The sequence below is a fragment of the Dendropsophus ebraccatus genome, chromosome 9 (genome assembly GCF_027789765.1).
Source record: "Dendropsophus ebraccatus isolate aDenEbr1 chromosome 9, aDenEbr1.pat, whole genome shotgun sequence".
Classification (NCBI taxonomy): Eukaryota; Metazoa; Chordata; class Amphibia; order Anura; family Hylidae; genus Dendropsophus; species Dendropsophus ebraccatus.
This window is the reverse complement of record NC_091462.1, coordinates 111824172-111834692: the sequence shown is the minus strand read 5'-3', so window position 1 is coordinate 111834692 and position 10521 is coordinate 111824172. Positions and strand designations below refer to the sequence as shown.

General features: G+C 45.4%; 1 protein-coding gene across 2 annotated transcripts; it reads left to right on the top strand.

Annotated features, from left to right (window-relative positions):
- Positions 1–3917: 3917 nt before the first annotated feature.
- On the top strand, positions 3918–10353 carry LOC138801530 (arylamine N-acetyltransferase, pineal gland isozyme NAT-10-like). 2 transcript variants are annotated; one of them, XM_069984445.1, is made up of 3 exons: positions 3918–3966; positions 5604–6440; positions 8877–10353. In XM_069984445.1, the coding sequence occupies exon 2, from the start codon at positions 5619–5621 to the stop codon at positions 6435–6437; it is 819 nt and encodes a 272-aa protein (XP_069840546.1). In that variant the 5' UTR covers positions 3918–3966; positions 5604–5618; the 3' UTR covers positions 6438–6440; positions 8877–10353. The 2 variants fall into 2 exon arrangements, with proteins under 2 accessions (XP_069840546.1, XP_069840545.1); XM_069984444.1 differs by lacking the exon at positions 8877–10353 and having other exon boundaries at positions 5604–6675.
- The last annotated feature ends 168 nt before the right edge of the window (positions 10354–10521 follow it).

Here is a 10521-nt window from a genome sequence, read left to right as displayed (position 1 = left end):
ACAACAATCGGGGAGCGCAGTACAAAAACACAATCCAAAAAGCAAGGTCAATAAACAGGCAGTATGGTGAGGGGCAGGCAGCAAGCAGGGATAGTCAGAATACAAGGCAAAGTAGTCAGAAAAAACAGAGCTAAACAGAGGCAGAAGCAGGCTGAGACAAGCTCAATAACCAGCAATGAGTGCAGAGACTGAGGTAGTTATATAGTAGGAGGCCAAGGTTCTGATCAAGAACATAATTGGACCATCCCCCTGAACTCCAAGCACAGACACCTGAGAACAAAACAGATCCACTGGCAGGAAGACCTGTCAGTCACAGCAGAACCAAAACACAGATTAACCCAGACATGGCCAGACAGAACTCAGCAGGTGAAGTCGGGTGTGTCTCCCAACATATAAACCAGTGTTCACACATTGCAAACAAAAACACAGAAACAGAAGACAAGAATATCAGCGCCTTCTCGGCCGCACAGCACGAGCCGAGGGGCGCATAATGCTCTGCAAAGATACCATCCTGACAGTACCCCCCCTTTTACGAGGGGCCTCAGGACCCTCACAGGACTCAACTTTACTTAGAAGATTGCCATCTGACTCCCATTCATCAGAAGAAGAGTCCATGGCATGTAGAACAGGTTTACTGACAGGACGAGCAGAAGAACATGATAAATTCACATCAGATATGGGCAAATCAGTTACAGTAGGGCTTGAAATATTAATTTCACATGAGGGTACCTGTGCGCCCAAGTGACCTTCCTGGGAGTCACCTGGACGCCGATGATCCGGGAGCCGGTTAGCTTGCCGCTTGGGACGCTTGTGGCAGAAACTGATGTAATGGCCACTGTCACCACAATAGTAACATAGACCGTTGTGTCTCCGGTATTCTTGCCTAGTCCTGGCGTCCAATAGTCCCAGCTGCATGGGCTCGTCCTCATGAATATCAGGGATATCAACAGAGTTTTTGACAGAGCAGGGGACAGAGGTCTTAGAAGGGTCAGAGCCTACTTTCTCCCTATGTCTGTCACGGAGCCTACGGTCTATGCGAATAGCCAAATTCATGGCCTGTTTTAGGGTGGAAGGATCGGGATGTCCTGTCCAGGCATCCTTAATGCCATCAGATAACCCCTGCTTAAATTTGCATCTAAGCGCAGGATCATTCCACCCAGATGGAACGCACCACTGGCGGAACTCTGCACAATACTTCTCCACCGGTCGTTTGCCCTGTCTCAAAACTGTCAACTGTCTCTCAGCTGCTGCTGCCCTGTCAGGGTCATCATACAGTAGTTCCAAGGCCGAGAAAAACTGATCCACAGAAGACAATTCATTGGCATCTGGAGGCAAAGAAAAGGCCCACTCCTGCGGAGGTCCTTGCAAGAGTGACATAATGATGCCCACTCTCTGGCTCTCATCCCCAGAGGACCGGGGACAAAGTCTAAAAAACAACTTACATCCCTCTCTGAAAATTTGAAAGGCCCTTCTCTCGCCTTTGAACCTATCAGGAAGCTGCACTGGAGGTTCTGGGGGAGCAGCAGCAGATAGCATGGCATTTTGGCCCAGGAAAGACTCTACCTGCTGCACCCGTTGCGTAAGGTCCAGAACAAGCTGGTTGAGACTTTGCATTTGCCCAACCAGAGCTTCCATGGGGTCCATAGCAAGGTGGAGAGAGAAAAAAAAAAAAGTATGGCTGGTTATTCTGTTAGGAACCGGACAATACAAGACAGTGAGCCCTAAGCTTAGCCCCGCCCACTGTCCTCTACCTATTTGCCACAATCCGCCCAAAGATGGCGGCGAGCAACTGGGCGGCAGTCCCTTCACTGGCTAGGTGGGACACAAAGACAAGACAGACAGACAAAACACAATAAAGAATGGTCGACAGTCCGGGTCACAACAATCGGGGAGCGCAGTACAAAAACACAATCCAAAAAGCAAGGTCAATAAACAGGCAGTATGGTCAGGGGCAGGCAGCTAGCAGGGATAGTCAGAATACAAGGCAAAGTAGTCAGAAAAAACAGAGCTAAACAGAGGCAGAAGCAGGCTGAGACAAGCTCAATAACCAGCAATGAGTGCAGAGACTGAGGTAGTTATATAGTAGGAGGCCAAGGTTCTGATCAAGAACATAATTGGACCATCCCCCTGAACTCCAAGCACAGACACCTGAGAACAAAACAGATCCACTGGCAGGAAGACCTGTCAGTCACAGCAGAACCAAAACACAGATTAACCCAGACATGGCCAGACAGAACTCAGCAGGTGAAGTCGGGTGTGTCTCCCAACATATAAACCAGTGTTCACACATTGCAAACAAAAACACAGAAACAGAAGACAAGAATATCAGCGCCTTCTCGGCCGCACAGCACGAGCCGAGGGGCGCATAATGCTCTGCAAAGATACCATCCTGACAATACTATTATTCCTTTTGACTAGAGATGATCGAACAGCGAAAAATCTTAGGTTCTATAGAACTCGAACCTTCCGCATTTGATTCCCGATGCCTTCCCAGTCCGTGGGGAAGGAGGAGACATCCTGGGTACCGTCTGGAATTCCAGGCGGTACTCTGACTGTCTCCTCCTTCCCCACAGACCGGGAAGGCATCGGGAATCAAATGTGGAAGGTTCGACAAGGTTCGAGTTCTATAGAACCTAAGATTTTTCGCTGTTTGATCATCTCTTCTTTTGACCACATAGCTAAAGTAAAAGAGAACAAAGACAGCGCTCCATGTGCAGGATCAGGAGTAATAGGATGGATAGAATCCAGTAATGGAGTAAAACAGGGTCCCCGCTCACCTGCAAGATCGAGGCACAACTCTCCATGCGTACACTCAAAAAGGAAACCTGAGTGCAGCCTTCCTGCAAACCCCCCGCCAGGGCCGTAACAAGATGCCGTCCTCCTCTCCCAAATCCAGCAGATATAACAGGCGCAGCTACTCCCAACAGGTGAGGTATAAAAAACTAATTATAAAACAATCAAAACGTATATAAAAGGCTCAGCATAACCCATTTCTCACTGTACCCCCACATCTATATCCTCACTGTACCCCCACATCTATATCCTCAATGCACCCCCACATTTATATCCTGACTGTACCCCCACATCTATATCCTCACTGTATCCCCCATATCTATAACCTCACTGTACCCCCACATCTATACCCAGAACCCCATCTCTCCTGCTGAATGTGTTTATCTCTATGGCGGCCATTCCCAACCCTTTATTATGTTAGGGGTAATCTGTGCATACATGTGATGATTTACTGCATTTCTATGTATTAAACTGCCCTTATTTACTGACATGTAGCATATGCTAGAAGAACTGAAAGGGTTAACTAAATTACTGTCTGTATTCTGTTGTGCCACCTGCTTGCAGAGTTGGTCTGTCTGGGTCACCACCCCACTCTCAGCCTATGAGGGCTCAGCAAGTCTCTCATCATTCCCCCTGAGCCAATGGGCTCCCGAGTTACCTCAGGCCTCTCTCCACCAATGGGAGCCCTCTCCCTATAGCATAATATGGTGGTTGGAGCAGGGCCGGGGGTTCTTGTCCTTGTTCTTTTTCCCAGTGTTCCTGCCTAAAGCTCCAGCTGTATCCAGAGCCAGAGAATGTCTTGTTCCAGGGGCCTGGACGCCGGCCAGAGAACATCCTGTTCCTGAGCTGCTGTGGTGACTGTAGTAACAACTGTGCCCCGTCCTGTGCTGCTCCGATACAGAGGAGAGGCCTCCGCCCAGCCCTCAGTATTACAGGGAATGCTGGGAATTGCAGTTATGCAACGTCTTCAGAGCCCTTATGTCCTGTGTTATGTCAGATATCCAGGAATAGAAGTCTTTGTGTACAGACCTTTCATCCTGGGTGAACTTCCCCTTTAACTGTAACTTAACGCTTTCAGCCCTCAGTTCTATGACCTTTGCCCGGAAAGTTATGTAAAAATCACTAGAATTATCCAGACTCCCAAGTTTATACGTCTTGTAGGAACTTTATAAGGTAGGTAACTTAAGACATGGGGGCCTTTACTTCTATAAGATAGGCCTTATGTACTATATATCATATATATCCTCCCCTCAGCCATACATTCTCCACTGTGCTGTATTATAGCTGAATGGTAAGAGGCGGAAGAGTACACAGGTAGTGTCAGTGACTGCAGGACCAATATATAGTAGTTATATTCTTCTATATAGGAGCAGTATTATAGTATTTATAGTCTCCTATATAGGAGCAGTATTATAGTAGGTATATTCCTGTATATAGGGGGCAGTAGTATAGTAGTTATATTCCTGTATATAGGGGGCAGTATTATAGTAGTTATATTCCTGTATATAGGGGGCAGTATTATAGTAGTTATATTCTTGTATATAGGAGCAGTATTATAGTAGTTATATTCCTGTATATAGGGGGCAGTATTATAGTAGTTATATTTTTGTTTATAGGAGCAGTATTATAGTAGTTATATTCTTGTATATAGTGGCAGTTATATAGTAGTTATATTCCTGTATATAGGAGCAGTATTATAGTAGTTATATCCCTGTATATAGGAGCAGTATTATAGTAGTTATATTCCTGTATATAGGGGCAGTATTATAGTAGTTATATCCCTGTATATAGGAGCAGTATTATAGTAGTTATATCCCTGTATATAGGAGCAGTATTATAGTAGTTATATTCCTGTATAGGGGGCAGTATTATAGTAGTTCTATTCCTGTATATAGGAGCAGTATTATAGTAGTTATATTCCTGTATATAGGAGCAGTATTATAGTAGTTATATTCTTGTATTTAGGAGCAGTATTATAGTAGTTATATTCTTGTATATAGGAGCAGTATTATAGTAGTTATATTCTTGTATATAGGAGCAGTATTATAGTAGTTATATTCTTGTATATAGGAGCAGTAGTATAGTAGTTATATTCCTGTATATAGGGGGCAGTATTATAGTAGTTATATTCCTGTACATAGGAGCAGTATTATAGTAGTTATCACGGGAAAGGAGGAGTGGATCGCACCGCCCTCGCAATCTCCGGCAGCCGGATTCACAGGAAAGAGACCAGCGGGGTGTCCCCAATATGGCCACTGAACTCAGGGTGCTCCGTATAAGCAGTAAGGTAATGTACAAATAAAGAGTCAAAGATACGTGCACTCACCGATGTAGTGTGCCGCTGGGGTACTTTACTGGAGGTTACATCCACACATGCAGGGAGGGGGGAGTGGAGGCAGGTGTATTCTCAGGTGTACACCTGAGAATACACCTGCCTCCACTCCCCCCTCCCTGCATGTGTGGATGTAACCTCCAGTAAAGTACCCCAGCGGCACACTACATCGGTGAGTGCACGTATCTTTGACTCTTTATTTGTACATTATAGTAGTTATATTTTTGTTTATAGGAGCAGTATTATAGTAGTTATATTTTTGTATATAGGAGCAGTATTATAGTACAGTATTATAACAGGTGTCTATATAAGATCAGTGATGCTAGCCCACCTGTCTTTGAGTGAATATGATGGTTGTACTCTTTTACATTCTATCATAGTAGGTATAGTTCACTATTTTATGTATAAATGCATATGACAGATGATAACACTTTTTACTCATGGATTTGTAATAATCCTTGGATATGAAATTGTGTAGGACACCTGCCACACAATGGACATGAAGGCTTACCTCCAGAGGGTGAATCTGACAGACACAGGACCCCCCTCCCTCTCAGCATTACAGGAATTGCACCGCCGCCATGTTCTCGCTGTGCCCTTTGAAAGTCTCAGCATTCACAGTGGGGAAAAAATTATCTTGGACATTTCATGGATATACGACAAAATAGTTGTAAGACGCAGAGGTGGTTTCTGCTATGAGAACAATGGTCTTTTCTCATGGGTGCTACAACAGCTGGGCTACCAACCACGGGTCCTGGCAGCTAGATCGAGGGACCGAATGACTGGTACATATGGTTTACCATTTGACCATATGATATCGACAGTAGAACTTGAAGGAAGGACATGGCTTTGTGATGTGGGTTATGGGGAAGGAATCGCTGAGCCGGTTCCCCTGGAGGCCGGATGGGAAGGGGAGCAGGACAGCGGTGTGTTTCGGTTACAGGTAGAAGGAGATGAGTGGCACATGGAGAGGAAGGAGGAAGAAACCTGGAGATGTCTCTACAAGTTTACTCTAAAGGAGTGCACATTTGAAGACTTCCGGGAGATGTGTGAATATCACCAGACGTCACCTAGTTCTTTCTTTGTCAAAAAATCCTTTTGTACCCAACTGCTCCCAGGTGCAAGACTGACGTACGTCGGGCATCGGCTGATCAGCACCGAGTACACCAAGGGAGGGGGATGTGTGAGGACCACTCAGGAACTTACTAATGAGGAGATCCCTGAAATACTCCGAGATAAATTTGGGATTGTCCTGAAGGGAAAACTAATTCCAAAGGATGAAGCTATTGTGCTCCCAAACCTACCTCAATGATCGGTGGGTGACCTGTAGCTAAATATGATGGTGGTTAATTTCTTTTGATTTCATACATAGACGACTTCTTACAATTCCAATCGCTCTGGCAGAAAGGGATTGACTTCCTATCTGCTCTTAAGGCCCTATTCCACGGAACGACTATCGTCTGTATTCGGCCGATATCGTCCGCTATGGACGATAATCGTCCCGTGGAATAGAGTGCAACGATCAGCCGACATCGTTCATGTCGGCTGATCGTTGCAGTCGCTTGTTTCTCAACATGTTGAAAAACAAGAGACTGATATAGCAGCGATCTGCTGCCGTCGCTCCGTTGAATAGGAGCGTCGGCAGCAGACGCTGCTATATCCTATGGACTGCCCGGACGATCAGCGATCACCCGGGCAGCCCCCCCCGCAGCTCCCTGCTGCCACCACCCGCACTCACCCGCTCGCTGCAGCCGCGATGAATAGCAGCGGCAGCAGCGAGCAGGGAACAAGGAGCAAACGAACGCTGAGAGCGCTCGTTTGCTCCTCTGACAACCCGTGTAATAGGCCCTTTATGGGTGAGCCTGTACCATTAGATCCTGTGATCTGTTTATTTGTCGTTGGTTTTTTTTTTTCTTACAAGAGACATGGCAATATCATAATTTTTTTTTTACACCGGACGTATAACTCTTATTTCAATCTGTCCTTCCAGCACTGAGATATAAACTATAGAAGTTTTAAGCAAATTTGGAAATAAACCCTACACCCTGTCCCCCGAGATGCAAAAGCCCAGCGACATTCATTCCTTTCTCTCCTAATGCCTGCATGTAAATATCCCATATGTTTAGGGCTGAATATTGCTGGCCTTTGCAGCCCTGGAAAATGCCCCGTGGGCTTTATTTCATAATTTGCATAAATCTTCTAAAGAAGTTCTTCTATACACCTTTAATAACTGTGTGGCCTACAGAAATCTCTCCAGTCTTCTTCATACACATGAATGTCCAGAACAGTTAAATGTTCATGTGTTCCCTTTGGGAAGGGGAAGAGTAAGCCGCTGCCAGCTTATCCCTCTGAGAATAACAGCATGGGTACTAAAAGTCCACTGATATCATCTGATGGTGGAGAGTCAAGAGTAATAGTCTCAGCCAAACCCCCACCAGGTCTGGTTTGGCTGATTTTAATACAAAGTATACGAATACCTTGAAGCGTAACTGTCATGTTTTTTTTTATTGCAGAAATCAGTAGTATAAGCGATTTTAAGAAACTCTGTAATAGGTTTTATCAGCCAAAAAAGCCTCCTTCTGTACTCAAGAAGCAATCTCCCTGCCTCCCCCCCTGACTTCTTATCTGTGCATTATCAGGCAAATCCGTCTTCATTACAGAGAAGCCAGTGAAGACGGGCTCTGCTCTCTCCATTGTAAGCCTATGAAGGGGGGAGGGGCTGAGGGAGATGAGGGAGCAGGAAGAGGTGACATGAAGGTCAGCTGTTTGTAGACTCTCTGGGCACCGAAACCGCTGGATTCTGGGGTCAGAAAGGTCAGTGCTTATCTATGAACCTACTGAGAGAAGATTGCAGGGTGTTGTGCTGTGCAGGACTGCTCCGTGCTCACTCACTCCTAACAGCCCCTCCCCTCTCCATAGCCACATAATGGAGACAGAAATCCTGCTTCTTCTGCAGTGAGGGTGGGGGCTGGGAGATTGCTTTTTTAGTCCAGAAGGAAACTCTTTTAGTACATAAAACCTATTACAGAGTTTCTTAAAATCGCTTATACTATTGATATTTAATGTTTTCAGAAAAATGACCCTGAAATGACGGTTACGCTTTTATAAAGCTTAAATCTGAGAGCTGGAACGACAGATTAAAACAAGAGTTATATCTCCTAATTTAGGGGAAGATGTCCTAGTGTACACTGCCTGTACTTTACTCTGCAAAAAGCTGTCGACAGGTCTGCTTTAAAGAAACTTTTTTTTTAGCTAAAAAGGCGATAGCCATAACTTCTTCATGACCCCCCCCCCCCCCCCCCCCCCAGTATATACATCAGTGGTTGTGAAGGTTTGTATGAAAGCGGTCTTAGCAGCTGATCCTGCTCCATATTCAGCGGGTGGTGTCTGTGATTTGCAGAAGACACTGCTGCTAATGACTGATATCAGTGATACCACTGATGTCAGTCATATAAACCTTTAAATGCTGTGATTGCACAAAACACCCTTATTTGATCAATAAAAAATACAAAAATACCTCAGCGGATGATCGTCACGAATCTCCTTCAGTACTCCGCATCCCAGTCCTATAAAAACATAACAGCAAGACTTATTCTTTTAGCCTGCTGTTGTTTTACCTTTAAGGGATGTTGTCATCAGAATATGATCTAATGTTTAAATTAAGATTTTAGATTATTTTTAAGAATATTTGGTTTTTGTCTCAATATCTATTTGATGATCTATGTTATAAAATAATCCTCATATCTTGCAGCTTTCATTCTCACCACTGGGGCTAAAACTAAACTGAGACTTCCTGTTGTGTCTGTGATGTGTAGTGATCTGTGCAGCATTATGGCAACAGCTGACACTAATACACAGAGAAGACAATAGAAAATTGTATTCAAATAAAACTATCACCAAGCAGCTTTTGTGTGAATCACCACTGACAGGAAGTTGAAAATAGAACTACATAATGGGTATTGTCTCAATGCTTCATCTTCTGATAGAGGAGTATTGGCTGGATTTTGTCTCTGAGCTCTTGCCCCACCCCCTGAGTGATGTCACCATCTTTGACCAGCCCCTCCAGCCTATATCACTATCTCCCCGTCATATACACAGATACATATATATATCTTATTGGGATATTTAGGGAGAGTGAGGAGCAGGGGTGTAGCAAGGATTCATGGGGCCCCATAGCAAAAACTGTATGGGGCCCCAATAGAAACATAGAAGATTGTCGGCAGAAAAAGACCACTGGTCCATCTAGTCTTTCCTTTTAGTATCTCCCTTCTTATTATCTTAGGATAGATATATGTTTATCCCAGGCAGGTTTAAACTCTGTTATTGAGTTTACATTGTACATGAATCTGGTTCCCCTTTCCCCCACCCCGTCGGTGGCATGCCATCCCTGAACCCCATACTCACTTCTCACTTGGTCCGGCATGTTGCCCTGACAGGTCCCCGACACAAAAGTGACGTGACTCGTGAGCCAGGAAGGCAAAGAGAATGCAGGAATGCTGCGCTGGCCAGGTGAGTATGGGATTCAGGAATGGAACGCCACCAACAGCACCAATGGTTAGGTTCTGCGAGGATATGGGGGGCTGTTGTCACCTCCCGGGATGGTGGTGCTTCTGTGATCGGGAGGGGGCTCTGAGAGTGGCGTACCATGATGGCAGACTACGTTTTGCCCTTACCCCCCGGCCCCGTAGCAGCTGTGTGGTCTGCCATCATGGTAGCTATGCCATTGTTGAGTGATTATAGCATGCTGTCATGTGCTGAGTGATGCTACAGAAAGAGCAGACAGGGAATATATGCAGCAGGTGCCGTGCAATAAAAATGTGAACAGGATCCTGTTCTGCACCCGGGTGATTAGTGTGTTTCGCCACAGCCGCTCCACAGCTTCAACAATCATCCACTTTGTTCCAAGAAGAAACACATAAAACACTTCTTTCTGCAAAAGCTTAATAAGCAAATGGTTATATCACCCAGTGCACATGAAGCGGCCAAGAGAACATCTATACGTCTTGATTCAGTCTTTGATATTTCGGACGCCGTTCACAGAGGTTAGATTGTAAGTCCCATTATGTCCATGATACATGCGTATGTATCATGGACCATCTCTCCTCTGGAGAAATCTGGAGAAGATGTGTATGGAGGAGGGGGGCACAATCCCTGCTGCAGGGTCTGCAAACCTGGTCAGGACCTGAGTTGATCGAACCTCGAGAAATCATAGGTTCAATTGAACTCAAACATTCACGAACCTGCCGCCTTAGATTGCTGATGCCTTCCTGGTCCGTGGGGAAGGAGGAGACCTATTACCTAGGCTGAATCCCGGAATTCCAGGCGGTACCCGGGCAGTCTCCTCCTTCCTCACGGACCGGGAAGGCATCAGCAATTAAATGTGGCAGGTTCGTGAA

What these genes read in the sequence shown, in the direction of transcription:
- LOC138801530 (XM_069984445.1), top strand. Translation starts at nt 5,619, where the DNA reads ATGGACATGAAGGCTTACCTCCAGAGGGTGAATCTGACAGACACAGGA.